The sequence below is a fragment of the Lagopus muta genome, chromosome 3 (assembly GCF_023343835.1).
Source record: "Lagopus muta isolate bLagMut1 chromosome 3, bLagMut1 primary, whole genome shotgun sequence".
NCBI lineage: Eukaryota > Metazoa > Chordata > Aves > Galliformes > Phasianidae > Lagopus > Lagopus muta.
This window is the reverse complement of record NC_064435.1, coordinates 41,024,000-41,041,687: the sequence shown is the minus strand read 5'-3', so window position 1 is coordinate 41,041,687 and position 17,688 is coordinate 41,024,000. Positions and strand designations below refer to the sequence as shown.

Here is a 17,688-nt window from a genome sequence, read left to right as displayed (position 1 = left end):
TGACTCTGATCACTGAGCTTCTCTGCTTCTTTAGTTAATCCTGGAAGAAAGCTGACTGTGATGCTCACCACCTTCCTGGATGTTCTAGGATTGACACAAATGGTTTCATACGCATCTAGTGTACCTAGATCCCTCTGCAAAGGCCTCTCATCTTTCCGATAGCACCTTCCAGTTTAGTATTGTCAACAAACTTGGTAAGGATGCATTCGACTCCTGCATTCAGATCATTGATAAAATGTTAAACATGAACTGATACAAGAACTGAATGCTGGAGAAAGTCGGTAGTGACTAGCAGTGTTTTATTATGGTTCCTGATATGCTTGTGGTATAAGAAATGGGCTGGTATTTTAAAAATGGGAATGCTGCAGTTTGAGGGTTTGAATGCATTTCCCAATGCAAGTACACATGGAAGGAGGAGTGCCTTTGCTCAGAATCCTGGCTGTAAGCATCACAAGCTTATATTTACTGGACCGAGAATAGGGTATAATCTGTATCTTCAGATACCAGTGCTATTTTTTAATAACTACTTTTATCCATTAGAAAGTGACTGATTCTCAGAGGTACTGAGCAATCAGAAATCTCTTTTTTTCATATACTTTTCCATCTGTATCGCTTTAGTTTACTCAGTTTGTAGTCTGTTAGACCTAAATCTCCATACATAATTTTGACAAAAGATCATCTGATAATCTATCTGGTTATTAAAACATACACTGCTGTCACTGTCCATTCCCAAACATTTTTGAGCCAACATTTCTAACATACTAGTCAGTGTTTTCTTGGAACAGGCAGAGTGGAAAGGCTAAGGTGGCTGGTACAGTACATGAGGGTGGAGGCCCTGAATGAAGCTTTTATGTAAATGGTCTCACAGGAGCTTTCCTCTCTTCTTTCCAGTTTGTATTAGTTTTTTTGGCATACGTCTGCAAGAAACTCATCATGTCATTGCATTTGAAGTGCAAGAGCCAACTTAGTATTTTGCGAATTTCCCTTGGAAGTTGCTTTGCAGTGATCTATCCAGAGATCATCAATTTTCCTGTTTGTTCAGTTATAGGCAAGATCATGAGACGTTTATTTTAGCACACAGTGTAATTGTTTTTCTCACTTTATTCCTATGGAAGTTTGTTCAAAACATTTACTTGAATTTAAATTGCTTGTATTTGTGTCATTTTGAGAAATGACTTTGCTTCTGATTGGATATAATGCCAGGGCAGGCAGAGTCCACACAATCTTAAGATTTCTTTCTTACAAAAAAAAGATTCTTACAGGCTAAGATAATAACTTGGAAAATGCAAAGATAACTGAGTCATTCCATTCTGAATACACTAGTAATAAGTAGTATGTCCACCAGCATTAACGCATAAGACATCAAGACAGCCTACCCTAACCCTGTTTAGGTTTTTCTCTTTGTTTTCACCTATACACATCTGTATGTGCACAAGGACTACAGATACAAGGGATAATGTGTAAATGTGGATGCCTTTGGGGTACATATTTTGTATACAGGTATTGAATTTATTACTCGTTCAGTTTTTAGGAAAATTTTGGTTTTTTTCTCTGGTAGGTGTTTACCTACTAGAAGAGAAAATACTGCATAGCTAGATGTAGAGGCATCTTACAGGTCTCTTTGGAAAGGGGAAGGCTCTTAGGTGCGTTGCTGTGCCTGATGTTTTGTGCTGATGAAGTTTATGCAGTATCCCAGAGTTGCTCCTTGCTGTACAGCATAGATGCTTGGAATGCAGTGCCACGATCCTGAGGAGGACTGAGGAGAGAATTCCAAGGATACAGGGAATATGAATTCTGGAAAAAATGTACACTTGGAAATGACTATATGTTGTTTGCTTCTCCCACTTGGTGAAGAACCTGCTGCAGCAATCAGGATGGCTACACACAAAAGAAGGGGGGGGGGGCTGTACTAACAGAATTTTTAAGAAACATTTATATATGATGACCAGTGGTGACTTGTAGTTCACAATGCAACCATTCAGAGATATATAGTCTCTTTAGAGCCATCTACACATTTCCTGTATGAGGCCTGCTTTACTGATAGCGCTGCCAAATGTCCTTGGTTTAAGGGCATTTACTCTCACTTCCCTGAGAGCCTGGTTACTGTAGCATGCACCCATCTTTGAGATCTTGAGGTGAGGGTTCAGATCCCCAGGGATGAGCTGATTTTGGATCTCCCACATTTCTAGCAAAGGTTCTTCTATAGGAAGAAAATAACAGCTCATGCCCATTGGATGTTGCCCTTCAATAGCCTTGGTGCAGTGACCCATGTCAGACATGGCTCTTTACTAAATCAGGCAGCTAGTTACAATCTCAATTTGTTTTTGGACCTGCACTGTGAAACCTGAGCCAAGAGCTATGTCTTTTGTGTTTTTACCTACAACTCAGAACATGGTGTGCTTGGGGCATTAATTTTTAAGATGCTCTTTGAGTAGCTCCAGCAAGTGACCACACTTACACACAGCTTTATCTGCTTATCCCAAGGTCTGGTGCACAACAGAATGCATTTTTTTAAAACTAAATGCTCTCCGATAAACAACTCTAGTAGGAGCTATTTTTCTAACATGGTAGCATTTTATACTGACAGTGCTGGTAGGAAAAACTTCATAAGGGAAAAACACAGGAACAAGGTCTTAGCAGAAAACCTACAAACATCCCATGATACCCCCTCCATTTCTTTTACGAAACACAAAATCTTCCTTATCTGTTTCTTTTCTTTTTCTTTTTCTTTTTTTTTTTTTTTTGTTCTGCAATTTTTCAAGTAGTAGAGACATTTTCCCAGCAGATTATGAGAAATCCATTTGTCTTTAGCATACAGTAGTTGCTAAACATATATAACTTTCCAATCCTCTCTGGGAAATAAGTGACAGAGACGTTCAGTTAACCCAAACAACACATTTCACAGTAAGTGCTATGCTATCAAAAGGCCATTGGACTGAATAGCTGAATGTCCCCTCATTTAAGAATATGGAGGGAGCCAGGACCAGGAGATGCTGGGAAGCTTGTCATCTTACAGTCAGTATAAATATTTGTAGATACACTGAACAGAGACTGAACTCTGCCAAACTTCTGGCTCCTGGTTTAACAGAAGAATTCCTCCCTCCATTTAGTGTTCAACTAAAATAAGACAGCAAGAAGCTGTAGGCCTTGTCTGCTGAGCAAAGTTGCACTGGAAACTGATTTTAAATAGATCTAATTAGATGAAAGCACCCTGCTAGCATGAATGCACTTGCATCATTTTACACCATGCTTTACTTCATTTAATTTCCTTTTATAGCAGTTTAAATATTTCAGGGGTTAGCACTGAATAGAGCAAATCAACTTTAAAATTCTGTGACATCTTTTTCCAGTGTAATTGGGTTTCATAGAGCTTTTTTGTTTCCATCTATTGATCTCAGTGACTATTCTGGAGCATACTGAAAGAATAATTTTTTCACAAAATTCACTAATTCACTTGCAAATCTACTCAATTCAGTCATCTGCATACGATAAGCATTGTGTGTGTATATATATAATTCTACTGTATAGTGAGATCAATATTGACATACAAATTTAGGTAAGATTGTGGCGTTTTTTGGTTTTGTTTTTTAAGCCAAATGGCTTATTGAAAAGAACATTGGTGGGTCTATTACTTGCATGTCTTTTTATTACTTAAAACAAAATAAAAACCCAAGAAATAAAAGAAATTAAATGTAAGCAACTTTCAGCCATGTTTTGAGTTTATTCATAATAGGGTTTTTAAAAAGATGTTAGAGAAAAAGAAAGCTAACACTAATAATCTCTATTCATAATTTAGCAGCAGGTCTTCATAACCATGGGATATGTTTGGTACTAAAATGAAAATCATGAAAAAAATCTGCTTATTTTTTTTCTGGCCAAGTGAAGCGCATTTTAAAAAAAGAAAGCCATAGTCACAGAAAATGCATGCTAGTAGAAACTGGAACTGAATCCAATCCTAATTCTATTACTTGGTAATGCATTTGTAACAAGGTAAGTTACTGTAATGATCTCCAGCCTGATAATGTTCCTTTTAGCTAACCAGCCTGTCTGCTCAATTGTTCAGGGTTCTCACTCAGCCTAACTGATCTCAAAAAGCACCGTAAACATTAAGCAAACCCCAAAACAAGATCCTGAGAACTATTTATACAAGTTACTGTGGCCAGTCAGGGCAATAAAACAATGGTTTACAAGAAGCCCAAATAAAATTTTGGGCTGCTCTGAGCATGATGGCCTGTGGCAAGTCAGTGGGTAAACACTCTCAGTGCAGAAATGGAGAGACGGTTAAAAAAGATGAGGGCAAGTACATGAATAAATCCAAGCGAGCACACTGCCTGTGTTCTCATGCACCTTGGTCCCTAAAGTATGTTTGAGTTAGGATTATGCTTCTTTCCCTCCCACCACCCTTTAAGTCCTTTTAATCACTTGAAACTTGCATTAAATACAGAGTAAACTCTTTATGAGGAAAGGTTCCCTTGTGTTGCGTGTTGTCTAAGGAAACCTCCATGTTATGATTAGATCTGTTATGGTTAGATCCTTAACAATTTATTTCAGTGGGAAAACTTCCACTGGATTTAATAGCAACAGGGACTAAACTACATTTCCATGAATCACTTTAAGACAGTTTACCACTCAGGGATATTGGCTTCTTACCAAATGACCGTCCTATTTATGTTGTAAAGCACATTTTCTTTGTTCCATGTTATATCCCCAGTCATGGATGTGCTCTTAAAAGGAACCTGAAACTCAGATATCATAACCTCAGTGAAATAGTCTTAATACTATAACATATTACACTATTGTAGTGAATTACATTTTTGGAGAAAAAGTTCTCACGTGTCCTATAAAAGGAAAATTTACACTGGATCTATTTTAGTAGAGTGACTGCAGCATTGTGTCTCTCCTTGAGGTAAGTCTAAACATGTGAGAAAGATCTACATGATAAAATCCAAATGTAAGTACCTCTTGCTACTCCACATATGAAGGAATTTTCAAAATGATAAATGAAACGTCCTTGCTCGAAATTACATTCTGAAACCAAGGGCTTTGTTACACATGTAGAGGTGTGCAACAGCACTGACATTCGTCAGCTAAGCAAAGTGTCCTTGGGAAGCATTTGGGCATATATATAGGTTTTGCAATATGACCTACCTGCAGGGAGCACTACTGCCCAAAGGGCTGTGAGCAGTTAGCATGGCTGTTGGTGGGGCTATGCGCCTGTAGGTGCCTGAAATGGTTTTCAGCCTTCTCACTGTTAGTGTTCTCCTTCTGGCTCTTCTGCAAGCTTCCTCTGCTGGCTTTGGATTCCAGCTGTTGTTGTAAAGGCTGTTCCCTGGCAGAAGTGTGTCGAGTACTCATTTAGCATCAGCTTGAACCCTAGCTGCACAGAAGGAGGAACCTCAGAGCCTATAGTAGGTTGAATGGCGAATGGAGACTCCCATGGTGGGGATGGCTGGAGATCTGTAACTCTTGGCATGAGAAGAATGACTACTTAGCCACGTTCAGATCTGCCAGTGAAGAACAGGTTTGGTTTTCTGACAGTAAATGAACAGGGACTTCTGAGTAGTGACAGCAGCCAGTAGTAAGACACCCAGTGCCTTCTTTTCTTCAAAGATGCTTTGGCCTCATATCTTCCATAAGATAACTGTTTTGCTTGCTTTCCTCTCAGAGCAAGATTATTCTTTACAGTAATAAATGGAAGAGTAATTGAAAGAAATGTCCCTGCCAATGAGCACTAAATCAGTACCAATCCTTAGTGTGTTGTCTTACTCTGAAAAAGCTGCCCTACAATAATGTTGTAGATGATACAGAACTTCATAATACCAGAAAAAGCCAAGATGACAAAACTGTGTAAAAAGTTACGCCTTACTTTTGTACAAAAGGCTGATTTGAGAAAACCTACGGATGCTTCATAGGCTTCTGCAGTAATTTGGAACATTTGCTTTCCATGCAATAGAGCAAAAATGTAAAGTTGTGAAATTGGAAAATTTCCTTACACTCCAGAAACTGTTGTAATGTAGCAGTATTCACATTGTTCTTATTTAGAAATCATTCAGGGTTTGCACATCACATAATTCAGTAAACAGTTACAATTAATCATTTTTTTACACTGTATCCACTGTGCTAGGTACAGTATTTTTAACAGCAATACAGTGTATGTCATTTACAGACAGAGCTTAGGACAAGCAAATACAGATTTGTATTTGGCCTCTAGAGATGGAAAAGAGGAAGAGGACAAACAGTAGTTACTCATTTATGAAAATGTAATTTTCCAACAAACAGCCACAACTGCAGACTTCTGACAGTAGCTCATCTTGAGCAGCATCTTTGGTTCCCACTTAGTTCCATTACTTGTAGCGCATCAACTGGTAGAACTCTGAAATCAAGAATTAAAAACAAAAATCATTTGGATTTTTCAGTGCTGTTTTGACTGACTCGTACTAAATACTGATAAACCACTACTCATTTTATCTCAGAAAGAAAATGTTCAAAGAGGTTCATTTCTCCGTGAGATATATTCTGGATCTTTGACTGTAATAAGATGATGCTCCAAATCTTCACTGCCTGTAGTCTGTTTCATATAATAGTGCAGGTTTGATGTTATTCAGTCCACACAAGACTGTTCTTTCTCCGATTCATTTAAATCCATCTCAGTTTAGAAGAAGAAACTTGTTTAACAGCTGTGCATGTTGATGCCATGTATGAATTGTACTGTCTTCTCAGGTCAGTTGCTCTTAGGCAGGTGGTCACATCACAAAACATCAGAGTAACTGCCTTGAAAAAATCACCCTGAGTCTCTCAGGGGGAAGGACAATAATTAACAACATATGGAAATAGTTGCTCTTACCACAGGGATGAAAGGTACATTGGTAAAACAGGATGTGGGCAAATTTATGTTCCAGTTGTCTCTGTCTGTGGTTTGTGTCAGCTTGTGTCTGAACAGGAGATTCTGGCTTATGATGTGTCAAGATAATCAGAATAATTAATGTATTTTTGAAAAACAGAAAGTATGAAACAAGTTTAAAACTAGAGAACTTCACTGACTTCAGCTGTCAGGATCTGGTTTACTGTAATTCCGCAGAAATTATGGCTGAATTTTGCAGAAAGTGTGCTTATTTTTCACCTAATCCTGATGTCAGAAGCAGGGGTATACAAGTTTTTCAATTTATGTATGTTCACATTTCCTGAAACTTTGCCTGGAACCTGAAAAGTGTTACAAAATATTGGAAAAAAAATTATTAAAAAAAAAATGTATTCAAAAAAATGAATACAACATGTAAGAAAATTTTGAAGGGGTTGTCTTCCTAAATGCTACTGATGCAACAACAAATATTACAATAATGAGCGCAAGGCTGAATTTCTCCAAAATGATGAATATTAAACTATTTGGAATCAACCAGAATTCCAGAAGATTTCAGTTCAGATTAAAGATATATATATATGTATTTAATAAGAGAAGCCATGCAAATTCATAAGTAACTCTTACGATATTCTAAGATGACCATGTCGTGCATATGGTTGAATTTATCACATTTCTCACACAAAGAAAGGCAATGCTTGATAAGGGATTTTATTGGGTAATTATATTTTTTAACTTGCAAATAAAGCAAATTCACTTCCATCTTGAAGTAATTTACTAACAGTTTATAAACTCATCAAATGCTAACATGGTACAGCATGCTTCATTTCCTGTTTACTTACTACATGATCCTTTGTCTGTCTGCTTTGTGCCTTTCAGGCTGAACCTAGAATTGTTCTCTGCCAGGGATGTCATGGAGCCTCACGTGAGAGTCCTTCACCTGAAGGAAAACATTGCCTCCTTGGCTTGGCTTCTTGCAAGCACAAGCCATGGTGGATTCCCTGTGGTTGGCAGGTCCAAGTCTGATCAGGCACAGGTGTTTCAAGGAACCATTAAGAGGTAAAAATGCTATCAAACTGATGTTATGCGATGTTTATGTCTATTTTTATTTCTTTTTTCTTAAACATCTGCTTGTGAAGACCACATGGGATGAATATGAAACTTGTTTCTACTTTCTTTAGCATGAACAGCAGGTGTCTTTTATAAGAAAGGACTTTGAAAAGCTTGAGGTGCATGGCTATCTATTTCATGAAGGATTTATTGAAAAGTATCAATAAAGTGATCTTATAAGAATTGTAGAAAAAGGGAAAATTGTACTTCAGAACATTGAAGTTTCAAAGAAACAGTAATTTTAAGGGATTTGAATCTAGTGACTCATGAAATGTCCTATGTCAGTTCAAAGTTGGCCTGTTCTTCTGTTGACCTTTTTTTTTTTTCATTTTTTTTATTGTATGCTTTTAAAGGAGATAGATTAATGTAAATCATATCACAGACAAGATAAGCAACAAAGTCACTAAAAATTTCATGCTGCGTAAACAAGAATTAGACTATAGGAATTCTTCTTACACTGGGGACTCTCAAAAGGCATATAAAATATCTTGATAAATGAAGTATTGCTGATACTGTACATTATATGCAAGAATGATTCTATTCTTTCACAAAGGAGTCTTAAGACTGTTCTTTGAGCGGTCGGTCAGGAGTGGGAGAGGCAGTGACTAAATTCCCACCTTGAGTATCCTAGAGGAAAGGAGAGGATGCATGTACAACTGCTTCCTAATAGGAGTTCACATAGCAAAGCCCTATGAATGGTACTTCCAATAACCTTAATATGAATACATGGTGTCTTCTGTGCTAAATATTCATAGTATTCTAACATGTTCCCTTGTAGAGAACGTTTTTCACCCTTAATTGGGAAGAAGTTGGTAACTACCTAGATAAATGTATTTTCTTCTATTGATCTGGATGGGGAAAAATGTTATCCATGTATCATGAGTGGAAATGTGATTGGGACTTGCCTCCTTGCCTGTTTTATAGCAACTTTTCAAGGATGAACTATTGACAGCTGGACCACATGAGCCTATCTCGCACATAGCTCCATGGTCAGCAGAAATTTTGGAGCATAAAGATAGAAAGTGGGTGAATATTTAATGAAGCCTGGGAAATTTGCATGAATCTCTCAGAGAAATACTGGCTTGAAAAGAGAAAGTTGTACAGTGCAGACTGTTTGGGTTGTAGTGGCCTGAAGAAGTAACATCAATAATTGCAGTACCATATACTTGTATGTGGTGTATACTATTGTTCGTTCACGGTGATGCTGTCATAAATGCTAACAAGAAATGTGCTAAGGTGCTAAAACTTCAATTTCGGATTGATAGTCCGCAGTGTGCAGCAATCTGAAAATATTATATGCCATCTAGTAGCACACTTGTTTAGTTCTCAGCTGGACTCACCAATAAAACACATTAACAACAGACCAAGCCAAAGTCTCTTCTAAATTGAACTGATAATCTTATAATAATTTCCTCATTAATTCAGCAAATTACCCGGTAGTGAGAGTCTCAGGCTGCTGGGGGGTACGCTGAGTTTACACAAATGCTGTTGTGCTTCTTAATGCAGAGCAAAGTTGTTGAAGCAAACAAAAAAGAGGGGTCAAAAGGATGATCATGAGCACATGCCAAAAAGAGGCACTTTTAGAGGCAATCTGATGCTACCTGACAATTCTGGTAAGCTTGTAGTTTGCTTCATCCCCAGAACTGCATTCTAACAGAATGGATTCAGAGAGAGGGGGTGAACAAAATAGTTTTTCCCCTGGCACTCTCAGCGGGAATGAGCTGTTGTTACACTGTTTTGAAGAGAATCAAGATAGCATTTTAAATAGTTGACAAAGTAGCAGCAAATGTGAGGGGTTTTTTTTTTGTCCAGTCCAATGTTTATTACACGCACCAGTGAAACCCATAGTGAATGGCTGTCTGAGAGCAAGCACTGCAATCTGGCACGCTCTGTCAGCACCCTTCTCACCCACCATGTGTCCAGCTGCCTGAGAACTGCTGTGATGAGGTTTGGGTGCCTTGTTCCCAGCAGGGAACATGGGTAGCTTTGCTGTTCTGCCACGGTTCCTCACCAACTCCAGGAAAGGAATTTCTCTGCAGCCAGCCTCTGAAACAAGCCTCCAAAAATGTGATTTGTCATGGAATTAGTGTATTCATAACCATAAGTAGCTAGGATTTGGTTTTCCATCTTACTCATAAAATTACAGCTCCTGTGGCACGTAACTGCTAAGATCAACATGAGAAATGCTGTGAACTCCTTAAAGGAGAATGGTGTTGTTTATTCTCTTACTGCATGGGATCCACTGCAATCCCATGTGAAGGTGACAAAGCCACAGACAGAAAATTTGTTTTCCGTCTTATACATCAACAACGTTCAAATGGAGAAAATGTAGTTTGCTTGGCATGTTTTAAAAATTGCAGATGGGGGAAGATCCAGTAGTATTTGCCATTATGCTTTTCTTGAGAGTTTCCATGGACGTTGTTATTGATTCTTAAATGTTTGTTTTTTTTTTCTTCTGGCACAAAAACATTGGTATTACTTTTAAAAAAAGTAGGGGCAAGGAGCTAAAGAAGGAAAAGAAGCGACCTACCTAGAAGGGCTGCAGGAAGGCAACAACAGCTTGTATTTTTTTCATACTGTTTCATACTTCTGTGTATCTCTGTACCATTTCTTGTCATAAAATACACATGGATGAAACACTGAAAATTTTACTGAATGCAAAGTTCATTTAGTACCTGCCTACACCTCCAAACTGCAGTGATGTGAGTTGCTGTACAGGGACAGAGTGTTGTTATGTTAGTGTAATGCATATGAATGATTTTGACTCTTTTTTCAAAGGGTCAGTGTCAGTTCTTACAAAAGCAAGGACTGAGGCCAAGGAGTGTTGGCTGGGACTTGTGTGAGCCTACAACTGCATCTCAGTGCTGGATTGAGCAAACACCCAGATATTCCAATCTTGTTTGAGATTATAAACAAACAAAAATTTTCAAGCCCCGCATAACGGGGCCAGACTTTTCTCCTAGACTTTGTGATCTGGACGGTTATCCACTGGGGATTAAGGTGAGATCACCAAAGGTGAGATCATTTTACATGGATAACCTAAATCTGAAGCTGTTATATTCCTCAACTGAGTAAGCAGTAGAAAATCAAAACAACTACTAACAAAAACTTCTTGGCTTTAAAATTGTTAAAGAGGAAGCAAACTGTATCTGAGAAGCAAGTTTCCAAAACAATGATCTCCTCAGAGTAACTCTTTTGACACTATGCCATGGACCGTGCTGTGTGCATGCCTGGGAAACCATCACAGAATTTGGTTTGAGGAACATGTGGCTGGTGAGCTAGATGCACGGCATTATTAGGGATGCTTGGCCTGCTCTGTGCAATGCCGCCTACTGTGTGCAATGTGGGGAAATGCACCCTCCTCCTCCCCCCTTCATTTCTCCCACAGCAATGATGGTTCTTCAAAATGAAACGGGCAATTCCTTCTCTCTGCTGCTGAAATGCGTCCCCTATCTATTCCCAGCAATTGCGGAAAGGAAGTTGGGCTGTTAAGAAGGTGCTAGCCTGGAGTCTATTGAGCACTGTGTCATGGCTTACGTTGCTTGCTCTCCTGGCTATGGTGGCAATTCGACTCACAGTGGAACTCATTCTTTGGAGAGACCTGAGGACAGGAGCACTGCCTGACGGCCCTGAACATTTCTGCCTGGGACACTGTGTGAGGCTGTCAATACATACTGAGGAATTGCCTAGGAGGTCCCCTGTCTCATTTGTCTTGGCTGCTCTCGTATGTGGCTGCACATCCTGCTGCAGCAGGAGAAGATATTTCTGCCTAACTTCTGGGAGAACTTAGTTTTTCTAGGGAAAAAAAAAAAGAACTTCCACATATGTTACAATGTAATGATGTAGAGCCGTTGTGGGGCAATGAAATGATTCTGTTGTGTGGTGAACAGATTAGACACATCATCACTTGTGTTTTGTTGCTCCATTTTCCTTTGCCAGAGGTTACTTTATAATGTAAACTACCATAAAAACTGAAGACATGGAGGATTTGTGGAGGAAAGCTATAGGTAATTCACTGATTTTTCCCAGGCTGTGGACACAACTGGGAAATAACATGGGGGGTGATGGTACCTTGCAGTCAGTGATGACATTTTTGCCACCATGCTGCACAACCTCCCATGTATGATTGCCTCTCTCCACATGCCCTTGTGTCACTCCTGTCCTCTATGACTTCTTACACCAAAATGGATAATAATTTGCTGTCTAGATGTTTGTTTCTAAGGAACCCTTCTCTTAAAGTATTTAGTTTCCCCCAGTAAATGATAGATGCCCCGTTGTTCCCAGAGACCATTTCAGTATCAAGTGGTTTAATTAGCTTTAACTCACTTCTTCCAAGGAAAAGGAAGAATTGAGATTTTCTGTGCTGCAGTTTAATCCTCCCAGCATTCACTGAAGAAAAACAGGTGGATGTTGGTGGCTTGTTAGGCCAGTGTCAGTCCCTTCTTTTTCTTTTAAGGAAAAGCAGTGCAGAGAGGCAGAATCTGAGTGCTGCCTGGCTATGCTAATTTCTGCCTAGAACACTGCTCTGATACAGTTTGCCTGGAAAGACTGTTGGGTTGATGAACACAACCAAGTAGCCCATCAGGGAATGTTACCATAGCAAATAAGCCATTTTGTTCATGCTTGAACCTCTCAGATCTCCACTCACAGCTCCCCTTTTGTAGTGCTCAAGCCTGGGTTCCTTGTTTTTGCCCTTGCACTACACAGCTGTTAGCCATTACTCTGCATTTTGTTTGTCTATCTTTTAGATGAAGGAATATTTTTTTTGCTTGATTTAGTTTGATTGGGAGAAAGTAATTATGCAGAAACCACAATATCTCTGACCATAAGCAGACTGTACAGAATAAATATATCTAAGCAGAAATGGGTAAAACGTGGTTTTCTGCTACTTCTGTACAGGATGTGACATTTCTGGCATTAGGCCTACATTTCTGTGTGTATTTTTTCACCTAGGAAACCCTATTTCTTCCCACCCATCAAGTTTACTGAAACTTCAGCATTTGTGGCTGATGAACATTTTCATTTTTACGCCAAAAAGAAATTTCAACAGAAATATTTTCAGTAAAGATGTCAGAAATCCTTGTAGTTTACCATGTTCATTTTACCTGTGCTGTTATATTACAAATTTTTATATGCTAAATGGGAGTGTATTTACTGTGTAACTGCTTTCCCCAAAGTAAGTTTGTCTGTTACAAGTGAGGTGTGTGAAGTGCCCAATTCCTGCTTTCAGAGGAAAGCTGGGTATCTAAAGAAGTAGAATGTAGTGCTCTAAATCAGAGAAGAAATGTACTCAAAAGCTGTGAGCTTCTTGTAGTTGAAAAGCTAAAAAAATGTGGATTTTCAGAAATGCACTGTTATCACCCTTCAGTGCCTGAAAGCATGGTTTCCCTTTTGAGGACGTTTTAAAAAGGCCTACCATGCTGTAAAACAGATTTCATTTGAAAATCCATCTTATCATAATATCCTAGAATGGTTTAGGGTGGAAGGGACGTTAAAGATCATCCACTTCCACCCCCTACCATTTTCAGCTAAGGCCCAATGGCCTCTGGAGGTCTTTCTCGGAGTGGTGAGCTGGAGGCCAGTCCCCGTGTGCCCAGTCACAGGAAATGTGCTTGTGGAACTCAGGAGCATTGATGTGATGGTGGGCATGGGGACAGTGGGCCCAGTGGAACAGTATTGCTCCCAGAGAGTATGAAAATTCACTCTAGCAATCCTAAGAGTACTAGCAGGAGCATGTAGAATTACGTCTTCTCTCTTCAGAAACTTGGGGGAGTTGTTAAATCTTCTCCTGATCAACAGCACGCTCACTGCTCTTGTTCCTTCTGGCTGAAAGCATGACACCTTTGGCAGAGCCGAGCTGCACCTGAGAGGAGGGTTTCTGGCTCCCGTTGGTCCCTGGACCAGAGGCAGAGGAGCTACCAGTGGAGGGAGCCAAACTACATTGCTCTGTGCAACGTAGATTTGCTGCTGTTCTTGCACTTTCTGCTTCCTTTGTGGCAGGAGGAAGCCAGGTACAGAACACATCATCCTCATAAACCTCCTGCCTGATGGTCTCACTTTAGTTTCCCAGCTTGTAAACTGGTCTGAGAAGGGAGACGCTTTGCTTTCCATGATCGAAAGACATGGTGGAGCAGCTGTTCCCAGTAACAATAATGACACTATTGCTGAGACAAACATTTTCATGATGATGCATGGGAACACTAAATCCAAACCACATTGTTTAGCTAATGCATGCTTTCACTCCACTAAAGGGGAATGTCACATAACTGAAAGTAAATTGAAGAGATCAGAGTTTAGAAAATATGACAAAGTTGAAAACTTAAAGCTGTATTACACAGTAACATCCTTGAACAGAGAAATCATTGATCCAAAGTAGTGTGTGTATGCGTATCTTATGGCAGCTTATTAGGTATGCCATGCCTCTGGTCAGTGCAGTGAACAGAAACCCTTGTGAGTCGGGAATGCGTTCTGCCAAGCATTGCAGTAAAACCGAGTACAGCATATTGATATGGGTGTGGGAAAGGAGATACAGCATTGCAAACTATTACAGATATGTCAGGCTATAGATGCTGGTTCTGGAAGTTTTCTTTAGTCTGCATTCTCAATTGGGACTAATGAAACGCTATTCTCAAGGTGTGTGCATGCACATGTGTGCAAAGTCCATGCACACTTGTTTAATAAGGCAATACATTTATTACTCTTAGCAGGCGAGTAAGTATAGAATCATAGAATCATTAGGGTTGGAAAAGTCCATTAAGATCACTTAGTCCAACCGTAAGCCCATCCCCACCACCCACACTAACAACATCCTTCAGTGCCACATCTGTGCCACACCTCCAGCACAATGACTCCAGTACTTCCCTAGGAAGCCTGTGCCACTGCCTCACCACTCTTTCTGAGAAGAAATTTTTCCTAATATCCAACCTGAACTACTTGCTTCCAGCAAACAATGCAATGCAGCAGCTTAGGGATAAATGGAACATTAAAGACAAATTGGGACCTGAAACATTCAATACAAAAATTTATTACTGAGGTTAGCGATATCTGCTTTAGTATGATGACAGAATTGTTGCTTGAACTTGTGAAATAACTGCTATAGAACTGAAAGGCTCTTGGAGAGCTGTTTCCTTCTGGCTCTGTTATGGAGAGGTTGCTAAGTTTAGATCTCAGGAATCCTAAGTTACCCAATCAAACACAGAAGTCTGCAAAGTTCGTGCAATATAAGAAGATAAAAATGAAGTTTTGTTTCATACTGCGAGATCACGGACAGCTGTCCCCCTGCCTCCTCCCCGTGCTCTTGCTCTAAATACTGCAGAATGGTGATTCTACTCTGATTAAAGCTAGAAACACTACCATCAGTGGTTCGAACACAGCAAAGAAATAAAAAAGGGGAGGGTAAAGCATTAACAACCTGAATGCTCTTTTTAGGTTCAGGCTAGGGAGCTGACTGCAGTATCAAAGTGCTGGTGCAGTGGTTTTCATAGGAGAGGGTAGGGTCTGTCAGCATGTTTGTTTTTACTGCTTTTGAAAAGCTGATCCAATTCATTTCAATGAAGTAATGTACAGTGATCTTGTCTATTAAAATAAATAGAATCCAGCACTTTCAACAAAAGCCTTTGACGTTATGATCCTCCCATGTATTGTCAGGGTTCCTGGACGCGAGTAGCACAGATGGAGGAAGGTTTATAGAGTCTGTGGCAGTGATTTTGTTTTGTATCTCAAGTGCGAAACCTTTCTTCCAAAGAGTGGCATTATACGATACTTTTAAAATTAGCAGGCCTGTTTTGCCCTGCCAGTAATTGTGCAGGTGCTGTAGGACTTTGTGACGGAGCCTCTTGGTGAGAAAGCTGGAGTGCTGCAGAGGCTGTGTGCTCACTCAGAGAGCCAAATTAAAAACGTATGCAGCCTCGCTGCAGCATGTGGGTGGCTTTTAGGCAAGTGCAGAGCGTTGTTGAATGTCAAAATCAAATATAGGCATGGGGAAAACTGTTGTGTGAATGGAAAGTCTGATCACATACTTGTCCTGTCATTTAAATGCATGGTGGGTTCCTCTGGAACTGAAAATCTGCCTGGTAACAAGCCAACTTGTACAGAAATACAACTCTGAGCCTGTTTTCATAACTTTTTAGAATCTACTCTTTTTGAAGGTTTGAAAATAAGTTTATATTTGCAGTTTATTTACAGCAGCCTTTGCATTTTCATGTAGAGGCCTGGGACTTACTGTCTGCTCAACTCACCAGGATGATGGTATCCATAAAACCAGACAGAAGGCAACTTAAGTAATAAGCATTAACCACAAAGCACAGCTCTGAGGTAGAAGAAATGCCTCTTATGTAGATCTGAAGACTGAGGCACAGAGATTAAATATTTATTCAGCATCATTTGAAAGGCAGTGGGGCATAGACAGGATTTGATTTTAGCTCCGGACAACCTCAATCTAGTGCTTGATAATGACCTTTTTATCAGCTCATAGGTTAAATGCCAAGAACTCATGCAAAACTCTTTCTTGTTTTGAAGAACCAAACGCATGAATAAACAGTAATGTTTTAGGCTCCATAGCCTGAAACAACCCTGAGGTGTTTTTAGCATGTGAAAAATGAAGTCGTGGATTTTAAATCAGTTTCCTGTATAGATGATCTAGTTCTTATCTACTGTCTTTCTTGTCACATGCAAGATACTTTTAAAAACTCTTTAGTAAAGGTACAGTGATAGTTGACATTAGGAAAAATGTATTTAGCATACTAACATCTGTATTACCAAAAACATAAGAACAACAATTATTCTTAAGTAGAATGTATATTTTACAGTTCACATGAGAGTTTTCTCATGTGTGCTGTTGCAAGTGTTGCTCATTTATGTGAGAACTTCTCTGGGAGCAGAGCAGCAATCAAGCCCTGCAAGACCTTCTGAGCACTCACTGCTGTGAAAGTTGGAGTTGCAAGATGCTACCAGTCAGGTATGAGGACGAGGAAAGAATATGAAGAGTTTTAGGGTGTCATACTCTGCCACATCAGTATGCAATTTATTGCTATTTGTTACTGTTCTATTGTCATCTTTTAATTTTAATCAATCAAAACTTCACAATAATGTAATTGGGCTTCTAAATATGTCTGGGAGAAGCTCTGAGAGAGACGTGCATTTTTTTATATATAGAAGAGAAATTTGTTCCGTTCTGGTCAGAATGCAGTAATTGTTGGTCCCCGCTAAGCTGGATATTCACCAAAGAATAAAAGCTCGGGAATAAAAGCAAAGCAGTTACCTTTAGTGGATTAATGTAGGAGAAATAAGATATTTCAGGTTCTTTAATACCCCCTCCTCCCTCCGTCCCAACTGTGTAGCTGTTTTATCCATTCAGTATGGGAGAGTCCTGCCTTGGATGCTTTTGGCAGTGACATCACCATTTAATCTTTCTTCTGTTCATTTGCAGCTACTTTGGAGCCGCAGTTCCTTTTTATGTCACTCCTCCAATATTTAGAATTTGTAGTTTCCTCAGATAACTGGCCATCTTGACAAGAAAAGAGTGACACAATCAGCTGTCAGATACTTTTCATTCCTGATTTCCATGCCAAATCTGACATGTGGATATTGGGATAATAATGTGTTATCTTAATTAGGTGTATTCCATAACGTGTGGTTTATAACAGACAGAGCAAATGAAACTACTGCAGTGCCTTGCCAGGGTATCTTTGAAATGAGATTCCCTACTTAAGGGTTTTCTTCCT

The 17,688-nt window shown here is 39.4% G+C and overlaps 1 protein-coding gene across 1 annotated transcript in view; it reads left to right on the top strand.

The window, feature by feature from the left end:
* LOC125690719 (H(+)/Cl(-) exchange transporter 6-like) overlaps nt 1-17,688 on the top strand; it is a 75,390-nt gene that overhangs the window by 48,722 nt on the left and 8,980 nt on the right. The window contains exon 13 of the mRNA XM_048939386.1: nt 7,736-7,915. Coding sequence (XP_048795343.1) covers nt 7,736-7,915 — 180 coding nt within the window. The remainder of the gene's footprint in view (nt 1-7,735; nt 7,916-17,688) is intronic.